This window comes from Notolepis coatsorum (genome assembly GCF_963971535.1).
Source record: "Notolepis coatsorum genome assembly, chromosome: 10".
NCBI classification, from domain to species: domain Eukaryota; kingdom Metazoa; phylum Chordata; class Actinopteri; order Aulopiformes; family Paralepididae; genus Notolepis; species Notolepis coatsorum.
The window spans coordinates 76,943,809-76,960,824 of NC_140174.1; the positions used below are offsets into that span (position 1 = coordinate 76,943,809).

At 48.6% G+C, this 17,016-nt stretch overlaps 1 protein-coding gene across 1 annotated transcript in view; it reads left to right on the forward strand.

Moving 5' to 3' along the window:
* The window catches only part of scn4aa (sodium channel, voltage-gated, type IV, alpha, a), a gene marked incomplete at its 3' end in the record, with an annotated part of 112,566 nt that overhangs the window by 63,588 nt on the left and 31,962 nt on the right, over nucleotides 1-17,016 (forward strand). The window contains 1 exon segment of the mRNA XM_084323065.1: nucleotides 8,913-9,129. Within this exon segment, the coding sequence (XP_084179191.1) occupies nucleotides 8,913-9,129 (217 nt within the window).

Genomic DNA, 17,016 nt, shown 5'->3' on the forward strand with positions numbered 1-17,016 from the left:
AAGTTAGTGTGGTTACATTGTCCGTGCTACACAGTTTGATTGATGTAAACCATTGTTGTATGTGACACTCTTGAACTAATCTGTTTTTTTCTGCCACATAGGTAACAGGGGGATCGCCTACTTGGTTAGCGGGTGGGGGGCACGCGTCGTAATTCCGGTGGAGCGCGCAATGAAATCGGTAAGCGACTGAAGATATGTGTAGCCTCATCCCGGCAGGGGAGTAGTTTAGCTGGGGTATGCTAGAGTGACGTAGGTGATTCTAGTTAGATGGTTAGACCAGCATTTATTGTTTTCATAAATGGTAGATGTGGGCAGTAAATCAGAGTGGTTGAATTGTATACTGCGGAATGTAATGATTAAATGTGTTACGCACGGATATTGTGGAGTAGGTGAGGGGCTATTTTCTTGGCACCTGTGATTCGTTTATTATTATTGTATTATATGTGCGTAGGTTATTTGTGGTGTAGTCATATTCTGTAGGGACTATGGCTGGGACGGCTTTTACTTTGGATTGTTTTGTGGCGGATCGTACGAGGGATCAGATTGATGTCTGCACGAAAGCTGAATTGTGTGGGGTCGCCAAGCATTATGGCATTACGGTCCAAAGTTCAAAGAGTAAAGAGGAGGTAAAAGCAATTGTGCTCGCTGGGTTAGTAGATAAGGAGATATTCAGTTCGCCCATAGCCGAGGGAAATGACTCGGAGGACGTCACGCATGGCGAGGCGCCTGGTGAGTCCAGTGAGAGAACCGGTGGTGCTATACAGAAACGGAGGGGTAGCAGTGCCAGGGCTGAGGAGATTGACAGTGATAATTCTGTACACTCAGGACGTGCCTCTGTTTCAGAGGAAAGAGCTGCTATGCGTGACAGGGAAGAGAGAAGGGAGGAGAGAGACAGACAGGAGAGAAAAGAGGAGAGAGACAGAGAGGAGAGAAAAGAGGAGAGAGAGAGTCTGGAAAGAGAGAGAAGGGAGGAGAGAGTGCTCCAGGGGAAGAGAGAGGAGAAGGATAGAGAGAGTCTGGAAAGAGAGAGAAGGGAGGAGAGAGTGCTCCAGGGGGAGAAAGAGGAGAAGGAGAGAGTGCTCCAGGGGGAGAAAGAAGAGAAGGAGAGAGTGCTCCAGGGGGAGAAAGAGGAGAAGGATAGAGAGCTCCAGATTACAATAAGGAGGATGGAATTGGAGAGTGGTGGCTCTTCTTCTCCCTCATCTGAAGGTTACCAGGGCATTTTTAATATTGGGCAACATATTTCTATGGTTCCCCTTTTTCGGGAGTCTGAGGTGGAAACATATTTTTCTAATTTTGAGCGGGTAGCGTGGGCTTCGCAGTGGCCGAAGGACCAGTGGGCACTATTATTGCAATATAGGCTCATGGGTAGGGCTCAGGACGCATGCCAGTTATTATCGAAGGAGGACAGCATGGTATATGAGAAAGTGAAGGGTGCTGTCTTGCGCGTATATGAACTGGTGCCGGAAGCGTATAGGCAACGGTTTAGGGCACTAAGTAAAGCTCCCTCGCAAACACATGTGGCGTTTTCCCATGAACAACGGACGATGTTCACTCGTTGGTGTGAAGCATGTAAGGTGGATGGGGTCGAGGCTTTGAGCGAGTTAATCCTCATTGAACAGTTTAAAAAATGTGTGCCCGAACGCATGATAGTACATCTAGAGGAGCAAAAGGTTTCTACCCTCCAGGAAGCTGCAGTTTTGTGTGACGAGTTAGCAATGATCCACAAAAAAAATTCTGTACGAAATGATGTGTATGTAGGAGGGGGCGCGTGTTCTCCGTCGGGGTCGCCGTTTCGGGGAGGTGACGAGCGACCATTCCGACCACGCTCACCGCCGTCTCGAAATGCCTTGGGTGACGAGCGAGCATTCTGACCACGCTCACCGCCGTCTGAAAAGGTGTGTCATTATTGTAAAAAAGAAGGGCATTTTGTGAAGGACTGTCATGCGCTAAGGGATCGACAGGAGACCAGGGAGTCAGCCCAGGACCCGAAAGGGGTGGGGTTGATTGGTACGGTGTCATGTCCTGACCAGCATAGCTCTTTTGAACCCTTTTTGTTTGATGGTTATGTGTCCCTGTCGGGTAAAGTTGGGGACTACCAACAGGTGAGAATACTCCGTGATACAGGAGCCGCTCAATCGTTCATCCTGGCTGATGTATTACCATTGGATGTGGACTCCTGTCAGTCGAGTGAATTGGTGAGAGGTATTGACATGGGGTGTGTGCGCGTGCCGTTGCATAAGGTGCATGTACAGTCTGTACTGATCACAGGTTGCTTTCCGGTCGCGGTTCGCCCATGTTTTCCCATAAAGGGCGTGGATTTCGTCATGGGGAATGATATTGCTGGGGGTAAGGTCGTCCCTGTGTTGGAGGTTGGAGACGCTCCATTTACTAACTCATTGATTGATAATCACCCCAATGTTCCTTCTATTTGTGCTGTCCCTAGGGTACAGGAGCGGAAGCGAGACCAAGGTCTAGCGTTGGGTGACTCTGTCTGTGGTGAGTTTTGCAAATTGGCGGTGGCGCAGCATTTTGAGGCGGGGGATGAGGTGTTTATTGTGCTGCCCACGCCTAGTACTGTGCTCGCTGCCCGGTTCTCAGGACCTTATGTGGTAAAAGGAAGGGTGTCTACCACTAAGTATATGTTGCATACGCCCGGGCGGCGGAGGAGGACACGCTGGTGTCATGTGAATAGGCTAATGAAAGGTTCTGCCCGCGTCTCGTCGGAGTTGGGATGTGACAGGGTGGTTGGTTCACATGCTGGGTTGTGTTCTATTGTGCCTTGCAGGACGCATAGTGCTGATGTTGGGAGTGTGAACCCCGGTAAGCGGTTCGCGTGTCGGTGTCCGGTGGCGATGAGGGAGGTCGTGGGGAGAGTGGCTATGTACCCTGACAAAAGAAAGAGGGGGCTGGCTTCACCTGGCCATGGTCCCTGGGACTCTCCTTGCCTTCTAACTCCCATGGCTAATGTGTCTCTCCGGTCTTTTTGTACTACAGGAGGGTGAACGTAATGACGGTGCCTGTCTTGTTCCCGTTATGGCATGTGGTATTGGGAAGGGTGTTGTTTATTTATTTCTGTTCTGTTGGTGCTAATCGGATGTTGGTTAATAATAAGTGATAATGTTTTGCTAACCCTGCGGGTTCGCTCTTATGGGGGGAGGTGTGACGTACGTGGGTTGGTCATTATCATTATTACTGTATTTTGGAAGACCATGTGAACATCAGATTAGTATCATGAGTATGGGTTATGTTGTTCTTGGTTGTGTGATGTGTCATCTTTTAATTCTGTTTCTTCTCTCTTTTTCCCAGAGACCACTCATCCTCCTGATTGAGCTGATTGCACCTGCTTGATTACACCTGTGGGCAGTTAGTTGGATGAGTGGATATAAACTGGAAGATGACACACACACAGGGCCCTCATTTATGGAAGTCACTGCCACGTTTCAGGGTGGAGTGAGGAGGCTGCCGTCTTGCCTATCTGTTGCCTGAAGCAACACTGTGTGGCTGGGTGCCATTTATCACATTGAGTGTGGATTAAACCCCATAGCTGTGGTGTCCTATGATGGGCACGTGGTTGTATTGGCTATTAAGTGTTTGTTTGTTTACATGTATGTATTGTTTGTCCTCCCCTACCTTTTCCCCTTTTTGCATTATGGTGGAGGTTTAAATCCCTATCACCATAAATATATAATTTACTATTTGGAAAACGTCTTGTGTTGTGTCTTCTTTTACCTATACCTGGGACCTTGATTTGAACGCATTTACTGAGAGAGGCTGCTTTTGCTCATGTGCCGCCCTCCAGTTGTTATTCTTAGACCTTCGTACATGACAAGGATCATCAGTATATGGAGAGGTTGGTCATGCTGACATGGTAGAGGAGGATCATCAGTATAGAGAGGTAGGTCATGCTGACATGGTAGAGGAGGATCATCAGTATATAGAGAGGTTGGTCATGCTGGTAGAGGAGGATAACAAACACAATATTGTGAAACATTGACAGATGTCCTGTACGTGAGTCTAAAGCAGGATATGCACCAGCATCTGAAATGCGATTTCAGTGGGTATACTTCATGACTTGATAATTATGATAAAGCTACCACTCTGGAAGGGCTATCATACAAAAATATCATCTACAGACATAGATATTTGAAAAAAATGATATGTAAGTTTATTCACCCTGAGTGGCACCGATATCTGGTCTGGCCCATGGACTATAATGGCCAATGGCAGGGTGCCAGACCTTAACTGGGCACACAGAGACCTCCGTCCTCTCTTTAAATGTAACATTACATAAGCACCATTTACCATTTCAAACCTGATTGTCAGTGCTTCCTAATGACATTCAGTAACAAACTATCCATTTCACTCTCAAATCCCCATTTTCCAGCTGCTTACCCGTACCTCTAAATGTTGTCATGCTTTGTTAACCTATAGTTCCTCACATGGGCCTGGAATAGAGACACCGCCCCCTTTTTGTCCCCCAACCTTCAGGTATTATGGAAAATGTATTTTGGCAAGAATATACTTGGCCAAGTATACTATGCTTATCAATCAGACACACTGGACGGATGGTACAGCTCCTCATCCCTGGTTTGTTTTCTCAATGTCCCGGGGTCGTAGAACGAAGGTTATCCTATAACCCTATTTATATGAATACTGACAGTGTCCCGCTCTGCCATATTGAGATATCATCTCCATGCACATATTGTGCACGTGAAAAAGTTGACACAATGCACGTCACTTGCATGTGACCACGCCTACTCCTGTGTGTTCCTACAAAACACAGGAAGTGGTCACGCTTACACCCTTCCAAGTCTGAATTCCATGCGTGAAAAACATCCAAGGGTCCTCAGGGCGCTGAAGAGCGGGATGCTCTGTCAGTATTCATATAACTAGGGTTATAGGATAACCTTCGTTATATTACATCTGACATCGCGTCCCGCTCTGCCATATTGAGATCAAAAGGGGCAGAGCGGACGCGTGGCCACGTCAAATGCACCCCCTGAGGGCCCATAAGCCCCGGACCAGGGGGGGAGGGGAGTCCTGTCCACCCGCCCGTCCTAACGAGTGGGGGGAGGCAGTCAACTACAACCAACGTGCGAAAAAGGGACCAGTCACCCTAGAACGCACAGTGCAAGCGGGACCGTGTGCGACAGAGCACTCCGCGGTCCACACCCACACACACCTGCTAGCCCACCTGATTGCGGGGTGCAGGAGAGGTCCTCCACCGAGGCCCCCCCAAACAGGGCAGTGGAGGCCGCCACTCCACGAGTGGAGTGTGCCCTGACGCCTGCGGGGGGAACCTGTCCAGCCAAAGTGTAGCAGAGGGCAATGCCCTCGCACAACCAACGTGACAGGCGTTGATTGGACAGCGCCTTACCCGCGTGAGAGCCACCGTAACAAACAAACAGTTGATCGGTAGCCCTGAGATCCTGCGTGCGACTAAGGTAAACCATCAGCGCACGGACTGGACATAACAGGTGAAGGCTCGCCTCCAACTCACTAGTGTGAGGAGGAGGGTGAAATGCCTGGAGCACAATATCCCTGGAGCGATAAGAGCTCCGGATATTCTTTGGCACAAAGGCCGGATTACGCCTCAGAGTCGCACTGCTATCGGCCTGAATAGACAGGCACTCGGACCGCACAGAGAGAGCACACAGCTCACCCACGTGTTTAGCGGAGGTGATGGCCAGAAGGAACGCGGTCTTGAAAGACAGTCTATCCAATGGCGCCTGCTCAAGAGGCTCAAACGGGGCCCCCAACAGCCTTTCCAGGACCAGTTGGAGGTCCCAGCTCGGAGACAGAGCACGTTCCACAGGCTTGAGACGCCGTGCGCCAAGCAGGAAACATCTCACGAGAGGGTGGCTGAACAGCGTTCTGCCCTCAAAGCCCACATGACAAGACGATATAGCTGCGGCGTATACCTTCACTGTTGAGGCCGACAGCCTATCCAGGATAGACTGGAGGAAGGACAGAACCGAGTCCAGGGGGCACGACACCGGGTCCAGGCCCCCAACCTCACACCACTCTTGAAACATACGCCACTTCCCTGTACAAACCGCGGGGAGTAGAGTTAAGACGCATCCTCTCCAGATTCACCCTTTCAGCAGCCAAGCCATTAGAGGCTGCCCCAGAACAGGAGGCAGAAACAGTGTTCCGCATGCCTGAGAGAGGGCCCGCGGTGACCACAGAACAGGCCACGGCGGGGCCACCAAGAGCTGAATCAGGGCCGGGAACCACACAGCTGTGCCCCGGTCCGGCGCGATTAGGATCAAAGTCCTGCGCTCCTGACGTACCCGCTCCAACAGCTGAGCTATCAGGTGTATGGGGGGGAATGCGTACAGAATCCCGGCCGGCCACGGATACATCGAGAAGGCATCCACTCCCAGAGAGGGGTTGTCCTTCCGACTGACCGAGAACCACAGAGGGCACTGGTAGGACTGACTGCTTGCAAACAGGTCCACCGCGGCCTCCCCGAATCAGTCCCAGACCTGTCTGACTATGTCTGGACGTAGTCCCCAATCGTCTGGGTGGGGACCGCCCCGCGACATCACGTCTGCACCCACATTCTCCCTGCCGGGGATGTGGAGAGCCCTCAGGCTGCGCAGATTGAGAGACGCCCATAGCAAGAGTTCGACCGCCGCCCGGTGGAGATGGGGAGAGCGTACTCCTCCCTGTCTGTTGATATACGATGCCGACGTCGTGCTGTCCGTCCTGATCAGAACATGCTTGCCCACCACACGATGGCCGAGCTGCTTGAGGACTAGAAGCACTGCCTTCAATTCCAACACATTGATATGTAGTGCAGACCGGGCAGCATGGTCTTGCCAGCTGCCCCCTACTGCGTCTGTCCGACACGCCCCCCCCCCCATCTCGTGAGGGAGGCGTCGGTGAAGACCGTGACGTGTGATAGCCTGCTGCCCATGGGGACCCCGCTGGTGAGGGCCCCAGGCCCCCCCCAGTGGGCGAGGTTCCCCAGTACTGACATGGGAACCTTCAGCTGCTTCCACTTGCCTCTCACAGGGTCTATTTTCATACCGAAAAACCACCTCTGTATCCTCCTCATGAAGAGGAGGCCAAGAGGGACCACAGTTTGAGCAGATGCCATCATACCGAGAGGGCGCATCACGGACAGCGCCGTAACCGTCCTGCCAGGACGGAACCTCCCGAGCGCACCGAGAATATCCTCTCGCCGCCGCTCTGAGAGGGTTGCCCTCATAGACCTTGAGCTTAGAATTAAGCCCAAGTACTCCACCTGTTGACTGGGAAGAGGGGTACTCTTCTTCCAGTTCACAGAAAAACCCAGGCTGGTGAGGAATTCCACCACCTGCCTGATATGAGACCTGGCGATCTCCTCTGACCGGCTGAGGACCAGAATGTCATCTAGGTAGAATAAAATTCGTATCCCCCGACGACGCAGAGGTCCCAGTGCGGTCTCCACGCACTTGGTGAAGGTGCGAGGAGCCAGAGAGTAGCCGAACGGCAGCCTCTGGTACTGGTACGCTATGCCCTGAAACAGGAAGCGTAGGTATTTCCTGTGAGGAGGGAAGATCGGGATGTGAAAATACGCATCCTTCAGGTCTATGGAGGTGAAACAGTCTCCCACTCTGACAGCGCATAACAGGTGTTTGACGGTCAACATTCTGAACCTTCTCGCCACAATCAACCGATTGAACGCGGACAGGTCCAGTATGGGTCTGACACCCCCCGATTTCTTGGGCACCAGAAAATATCGGGAGTAAACGCCACTCATCGCGTCCTCCCATGGGACCACGACGATGACCTGCTTCGCCAACAGAGAACGGATCTCGTCGGCCAGAGCTGTCACTGCCGCGGACTCTGACAATATAGTCTGTACCAAACCCAAAAACGGAGGGTGGGGGTGTGCAAACTGTAACACAAGCCCCGCCCTCAGCGTTCTCTCCATCCACACCGACATATGGCACTTCTGTAGCCATACCTGGTAAAAATCCCAAAGCGCCCCCGCTGCCAACTGGCGCTGGTCCGCTAAGAATCATAGATAGGCGGCCCGGTCCCTCCCGCTGTGCATTGCAAACCCCGGTTTCGCCAACCGCGCGAGCAAGGTATCTGGCGGAGTCGGGATTTCGCACCCTGACTCTACCAACGAGGCAATTGCACCCAAGGGGGGACCCCGACAGAAAGGGGTGGTCTGACACGGGGGGAACGACAGTCAACACTCCTGGTGAATGAGGTAATTCCCCCGCTGAGCATTGTCCCGTTTTTGCACAGAAATTTACTTGCTGGGGATGGCCTGCTCTGCGGCTGGACATGCATGGTGTGTGGTCCTCACGGTGCCCGATCGGGTGGGTTTCTACACACCGTAGCCCTGTAGTGATATTACTACCACCCAAATTACGTGTGCCTGACTCACTACCACTGCTAGGATTGGAAGTCCGGACGGGGGTGGCACTAACGTAATAACCGGCCTGGCGAGGGCAGGGCTGGGGGAACCCGCACTGCGAGTTCCCAGGGTTCCCACTCTGACAAAAAAATTTAGATACAGGGAACCCTGCTCCGTCGTCACATACAACACCAGGCTCACCAAACGCACACGCAGGACGTGGTGCGGGAGCCTCCTGACAGTACAGCATTCTCATAGACAGACCCAGGCCTAGCTAGCAGCTGGATGTCAGCACCTGTCTTCATGAGAAGCGATATGTGGGGCCGCTTGCGCTTCACTGGAAGAACGCGGCCCGCAGCCAGAGGGGACACAACAGAGCCCTGAATCCCGTAGTGTAGCGGGGGGGAATGAACGGAAAGCGTGCTAGACACAGCTAAATGGCGACGGTTACTCCTCGCGGAGGCGTGCCCATCTAATTCAGCCGATCCCTCGGCCACAGAGGCTGTCGGCACCGTGATAGCCTGTTCTCTTTGTTTCCAGGTTATCTCAGGCGGGGGGACACATGGCCACCGGTCGGGGGTCTCGCAGCAGCCGCTGGCGAGACCGTGCTCTCACCTCTGGCTGCGCGGTGTGGGGCGGCGTGGGGCCCCGGTCAAAGGCCGCCCGCGCCTCCGTTGACAAACCAAAAAGTCCATCCATGGAGAGGGGGGCCCTGAGGAGGAGAATTCTTCTCTCCTCCTCCAGGGGAGACTGCTCCAACCACAGATGTCTGTGAATAAGAGTCGACAGCATTCTAGCCCCTCCTGCGGTTATAGCTTGCGGCTGGGTCAAAAGCTGAATAACCTCAAAACCCTGCGCGATGGTTTTGACGTCGGCTGGCCCTAAGACCCCATCACCCGACACCATTTTCGACAGAAAAGCAGCCAATTGAGCAATGTTATTAGTCGCTGCTAAATTCTGTACTGCGGCGATATCAGCCTCATCAGCCCACTCAGCCACCTGCTGGGCCGACTCGCCCCTTGGCGTCGGCTTCCGGGCGGGATACCGCTCTACCATGTCAGGGCAAAGGACCGATGCCACCTGCTTCTCTAAGCATGGCACACCTGTCCTGAGCCTCGTCGTCAGACCGCCCACCCGTGTAAAGGGTAAATAAGCCTCAGCCAAACCCGCAACATTAGACACCGTTTGACTTTCAGTAATGGTTAAGCGGGGGGAAAACTGGATACAATCCCGGCGGTACACATGGGAGCGGCGTCCCGAAGGCAATAGAATTATGATAATTCTAATGATAATTGGAAAAACATTTAGCAACGTTTCATGTTGACCATATTCATCCAAATACACAGCCCCCCCGCGCTATCACACCGCCCGGTCGTCTCACGGGACAACGAGCAGTAGTGAAAACGCTAGTACTATGAATTGCCGATGATGGCCTTACCTGTGCGCGGCGTGGCTCGGCCGCTGACCGCCGCGCGAAGTCCGTCGGTTCACTGTCAGGAACCGAGGCAGTATAGGGTCGCCGTTCCGTCTGGACGCGCCGAAGAGGATCCGGGGGCTGGAGAAACTCTGGCGAAAGTCCAACATTCTTCAATTTCTCCCTTTGCTTCATAATAAAGTTCCACTGGTTGAGAGTGCATATGAACAAACTCACGCTTGGAAAAATATATGGAAGGGTGTAAGCGTGACCACTTCCTGTGTTTTGTAGGAACACACAAGAGTAGGCGTGGTCACGTGCAAGTGACGTGCATGTGTCAACTTTTTCACGTGCACAATATGTGCATGGAGATGATATCTCAATATGGCAGAGCGGGACACGATGTCAGATGTAATATAACACCATTCCCAGTGTCAAAATGTTGGTGAGGCCTGTCTGGTTACGGAGAACCAAGTGCTGCTTCGTAACTCACAGGCGTTCTGGGGGTTCGATTTGACCCCCACCTGACCTTCAACACCCACATAAAACACCTCTGCAAGACCTCATTCTATCACCTAAAACACATATCAAAACTCCGTCCCATTCTAACCCTGTCAGATGCAGAGAAGCTTGTCCATGCCTTTATCTCCTCAAGACTGGACTACTGTAACAGACTCTTCATCGGGATTCCTGGCAAGAGCATCCAAAAGCTGCAATACATCCAGAACAGTGCTGCCAGGATCCTGATGAGAGTCCGTAAACACGATCACATAACCCCCATCCTCCACTCACTACACTGGCTCCCCGTCTCATCCCGGATCAACTACAAAATCCTTACGATCACCCATAACTGCATAAACGGACACGCACCCCTCTACCTCCAGGAACTCATCACTCCACAATCCTTCACTCGCACCCTCAGATCCGCAGGTAGCCTGCTCCTTCAGGTCCCCAATACCCGGCTCTGCACCATGGGTGACCGAGCCTTCTGCACGGTTGCACCACGCCTGTGGAACAGCCTCCCCATCCAGCTGAGGGCACCACAGAGCCTGGACTCTTTTAAAGCAGGCCTGAAAACCTATCTGTTCAAAAAGGCCTTTGACTGTTAGCTTTTTATTTAAATTTGATTGCGCTTTGTTTTTAAATTGTCTGTTTATACTATGTTTTTAATTAACTATGTTCTATTTTTATTCTGTATTTTATTTGTTTTACTAATAACTATTTTATCCTATTTTTTTAACTGTTTTAACCATGTAGTGTAGCACTTTGGGATCCCAGCGAACAAAAAGTGCATTACAAATCCAATCTATTATTATTATTATTATTGTTGTGGAGATATTGAGGAATAAATAGCAGAACTGTTTATTTATCTCACTTTTCTCCAGATGCACACCATTCTAACCCCCCCCCCCCCCACACACACACACACACACACACACACACACACACACACACACACACACACACACACACACACACACACACACACACACACACACACACACACACACACACACACACACACACACACTACATGGTACAATCCAGCGCCAGTGGGTCCTCATTAGGTACTTCATTATAGGGGTGGGCAATATAGTGTTAGGCAATTAGGGCTGTCTTAACTACTTCGAAGCTTCGAAGCTTCGTTCGATGGGCATGGGATTCGAATATGAAACTAAAATTTGATTATTAAAAAATATATATGATTTTTTTTATTGAATTTTTTTTGCAAAATCAACTCTGCCTCTCTTTGTTGACTACAACAAGCAATGCTGTTTGTTATTTAAGATGAGGTCAACTTTTTCACGTGCACAATATGTGCATGGAGATGATATCTCAATATGGCAGAGCGGGACGCGATGTCAGATGTATTATAACACCATTCCCAGTGTCAAAATGTTGGTGAGGCCTGTCTGGTTACGGAGAACCAAGTGCTGCTTCGTAACTCACAGGCGTTGTGGAGATATTGAGGAATAAATAGCAGAACTGTTTATTTATCTCACTTTTCTCCAGATGCACACCATTCTAACCCCCCCCCCCCCCACACACACACACACATACACACACACACACATACACACACACACACACACACACACACACACACACACACACACACTACATGGTACAATCCAGCGCCAGTGGGTCCTCATTAGGTACTTCATTATAGGGGTAGGCAATATGGTGTTAGGCAATTAGGGCTGTCTTAACTACTTCGAAGCTTTGTTCGATGGGCATGGGATTCGAATATGAAAATAAAATTCAATTATTAAAAAATATATATATGATTTTTTTTTTCTTTTTTTTTTTGCAAAATCAACTCTGCCTCTCTTTGTTAACTACAACAAGCAATGCTGTTTGTTATTTAAGATGAGGTCGGACTCTGCACTGACAGATTTGTGTTCATTGTGCTGATTTTATAAAGCCTCAAATGACGGCTTACAATATTTCATGAAAGCAAAGTGTTTTGTTTGTCTAAGATTTAAAAAGGTTTAAACTTTACAGCACTGACAAAGTTGAACAAACATAACATAAAAAAAAAATATTATAAATAATGTTTCATCTCGAAGCTTCGAATTAAAATCGAATCTCGGCCCCCGAAGCTTCTAATTCAAAAAAAAATATCGAAGGTCAGCCCTAATGGTGATAAATATCGTTGAGACAATTACAATGTCTCCACAATATGCCTTTTCAGAGATATCGTATATATTGTGATACGCTGAGGGAGCCATATCAAAATTCCTGTTGAATTGTTAATACAGAGATTCATTGCAGAATTCATTAAAACCTGCTTGAAATGGTATTTTGGTCTAAATGGTCTCTTACTCCTTTTTCTTTTAGTTGTTGTTACCTTGTAGGTGGTTGTACTGTTAACACATTGTGCGCCAAAATCGCTGTTCAGCGTTATTGCCCGCCATGCGTTGTCTGCCAAGATCGCTGTACAGCGTTTTTGAGATCAATATTTCATTTTTTCGCCATGGCTCATCCACCCACCCCCGGTGCTGTAGCTGGACCCTAGATGTGACTGCAACGACAGCTCAATACCGCCGCCTGGTGGATGGTCGGGCGAGTTACACTCGCAAAACAGGAAGTGCCATCAGTGCATCGATGAAAGTCCTCCGGCAGTCACATCTCGTTCCGGGACTCCTGACAAACACTATAGTGCATATGGATCGCTTTCTAAACGTAATAATCGATATGATTTCTGCGTTTATTGCGCCATACAAACCAGAAATGGACCTAGGTGATCGGCGTCGTATAATTGGGATCTTTCACCGCCAGTCTCATTGGCCCACGGTAAGAGGAATATAACGTTATTTTCAAACCGATTGTGCATTTCCTTGTTTGCAAACCATCTGATCAATATATCCACCCATACTACATAAAGCAGTTACTGATGATCAAGGAATTATAAACGACCCCCCCCCCTTTCCTCCACGCATGATGAAGCATAATGTATACCGATCATATACATTTGAATTTTTTAATATAGCGTGTATGGGAAAGAAACGGCAATCGATAATCTATATGGGTTTGGGCCTATAACTAGCATTTTTGGAATTACAGCAGATGAAATTGCAAGGAGTTAGTGGTTGTAAGCAGAGGATAGAAGGAGGAGATTGCAAGTGAAGTTGTTTTCATCATATCTTTCATCTCAGGCACTTCTACTTTGTCTGGTTTTATTCAGCTCTAATTCGTGTGCCTCTTGAAAAGAGATGATGAAAACAACTGGTTAGTTATTGTTAGTATGGGAATTAGGTAGACTTTCATGACTGCAAATTCATCACTTGTGTCTGATTCATGTTAAATAAGTGGTTCCATCCATTGTCAGGTGAGTCTCAGTGGTAACAAAGAGAAAATCTGCATCTAAAGTGATACTTCCTACTATACTAAGTATAGTGGAGATACTAAGTTGCGTCTCTATAGGTGTGGTCAGAGTCCTCTCTGGCTATTTGCATTGCTTTGTCTCACTCATGCCATACCCCTTGGGTTTCAAGTGCCCACTCTGAATAGCTTTGTTTCTGTAAACAAAATTTACATGTGGGTGTTTGGATGCAGATTTGTTTTAACTGGTCAATCGATTGTCTTTCAGCTCCACACATGTTGACATGCAAATTGTTGGAGTTTCTGTCTTTTGTGATACAATTTGGGTGTAGACCTGCACTGTTCTGCATCTCGCCTCAGAGCCAGACTGAAAATACAAACACATGTTAATTTTCCACTCCTAAGACCATTTGAGTGTGTTCTCTTTGATTTTGAGTTCAAACACACGTCATCTAGTCTTCATCTATATAAGGTCTTGGCGTTTTTACTGGAAGTGTGTGTTACTCATAAATTGTGTTGTGTTCAGTTATGATGCATGATTTTATATAACGTGGGAGTTAAAACATATACTGTTTTTTTTTTTTAATAGAAATGATTTGTTGAATAAACATAGCATGTTTGCCTTATCACTAGCCTTGTGCACATTTCTAAGATATAGAAACCCATTTTATGAGGAGCGAGCCTGCCTGCGCGCCCACAGATACATTTACACATCTGAAACAGGCATTGAGTTTAGCTTTCTGTGACTTATAACGTGTACAGTAATGAAAAACAATCACTCAAGCGATATGGGATAGCTGTAATTTACTGCAAATGAAAAGATAGTTATGTCATGCATCTCAAGGTTTGTTTCATACTCACCGGAAAAAGCTGCCGTGTTCACGTTGGATCATCACAGTTCAGTTCAGTTATTGAATAACCATATTAACTTACCCCCTTGCAGCGTGTATTTACACATACAATTAAAACATATACTATGCATATACTCTGCTTCGGGCATATTAAACCTTACGTTCGCCCATGGATAGTTTCATATCGCACTTTTGTATGACGTCATCAGTCCAAGCGACGTTCACGCGTTCTCACTCGGAAATAACGCTTTGCAATCCATGCAGTATTTTTCCACGAGCTCTCAATAGCCTGGAATTCACCTAAACCAGCGTTTTGTTACCGAATGAACGCGCCTGTGCATATGTGAAACGTAAACAAACTGAAACGATAAAACTATACTTCCCAAATGGTCGTTCCCGTGGGCCGATTTTGTTGGTTCCGGAAATTACTATCCTAGTTTGTTGCGTGAATTGCACCCCAATGTTATTCTCTGTATAACGGTAACTCGTCTCTCAATGCTCGTCGCGCTATCCGCAGCCGGTTCTTGACTCAATAAAGCAACGCGACGGGTCCTATAATACTTGTGCACATACAAACGAGACTTAAACAGACAAACAAACAATAATACATATAAGTTAACGTGTTTGTATACCTGATTGTATTGGATCGCTGTTTGTTTAGTCGGCCAGCACCCTGCTGCGACAAGGCTTGTTTACCCTTGGTTTAACTATACATCGTTTTTAAAACATAACGACCGAATCCTGAACTTCGAAATTGAACAGCGATATATTAGATTATATATACCTTTTAATCACACTCTCGGTCTCTTCAACCCGCGACTAATGTCCCGTTTAATGTACTTTCCGCGACTAATGTCCTGTTTAATGTACATTCACGTACTCCCGGGACATCGCGTAATCATGTACTACTAGGACATCGCGTAATCATCTTCCCGCTATCTGTATGATTAATTGGTTAATTTAATCTGAATACATCGTTTTCAGGAATGGAAGAGGTTGTGAGCTTAGTTTGAGGTTGAAACTATGAATATATGACGTTACTCTGGTAAATCTAATTATGATTCCATCAGCTTCTCGGTCCTAACTTCCCGCCTCTTTGCAGAGGAATCACAGAACAGTTTCTAAGAGAGTAGCGTTTACCAATGATATCACATCTAATAAGCTCACGTATCTTCTTTTGTTGCCTATATTTTAGTCTGCATCAGCTAGACTTGGGTTAGCAATCCAACAACCTTTTATTGTGTGCCTTAGCTTTTGGTCGGCTCCAACTCGACCAGGAATAGCACTTCAACCTTTGTGCCTAAACTTTCGGGAATAGCACATATAACCCTATGCCTGATAAGGACCCAGGTGCACGCGTTGCCCTGGTAACGATTCTCAATACAGATCAGATATATTAATGCACATTATTCTTACTCAGCCATGATCTCAATATTTGACAACATTCTGTAATATTCACCTGGCACAGAGAAAAGCGGGAAGGTTTTAATTCCTTGCCATACATTTTTGGTCGACCAGTCTATTATACTCACTTTTCTCTGTATAGCTGAAACAATACAGCACGCCGGGAGGACGCAAAAAGGTCCGTCACAAGTTCGTAGACGCCAATTGTGGGATATTCGTGGATATCCTGAAGAAGAATGTTCTCAGTCAACCGAGGTTTGGATAATATCAAGGTTTATTAACCAAACAGATAGAATTATAGAGAGAATGGCTGAGGGCTTTGCCCCAGGTGATCAGCTGAAATGACCCAGGTGAAAAGACCTGGATTGATCTCGGGAGGAGACTTATATGGTTAACAAGGGGGGGATGTGGTCCCATTTGATAGGTCAAATGGGGGGGGGATACAGGTTTGGGGAGAGGGGCACAGGATTGGGGAGAAAGGGGGGGGGGGCACAGGATTGGGGAGAAAGGGGAGGGGAATGTCTTATTCCACAGAGGGGGGGGGGGGGCACAGGTAAGGGGAGAGGGGCACAGGATTGGGGAGAAAGGGGGGGGGGCACAGGATTGGGGAGAAAGGGGAGGGGAATGTCTTATTCCACAGAGGGGGGGGGGGGCACAGGTAAGGGGACACAGGGGAGGGGAATATCTTTACATGAGGACATTATATTATACCACAGCGGGCTGCGAGTTAAACTCACTTCCCCATAACAGGGTTAATAGACGCATGGGTACGGTACCCAGGAGTGAATTCACCTCTTAGTGCAGCGGTCTATGTCGTCACCCGCGGAGTGGGAGACCCGGGTTCAACTCTCCCTTGGGGCATCAGCATTTATTTTTTATCTACTTTTTCTCCCATTTTCTATTTTTCTCCCATCCCAATTTCGTATCGTCAAATTCTACCCTCCCCTGTCTCGAACGCTGTTAGGCCATGCCTCCCACAAGCCGGCTGCAATGTGGACTAAGCCTTACATCACGTGTCCCCTCCGGTACTCGAGGAAGCAGCAGTCGCATCTTTTCACCTGCACAGCGCGATCTCTCAGCGTCGGGGGTCTGTGTTTGGAGGGCACGCCGCCCCCGCCGCTTCCTGATTCTGCTGCGCAGGCGCACCAACCGACCTGTAG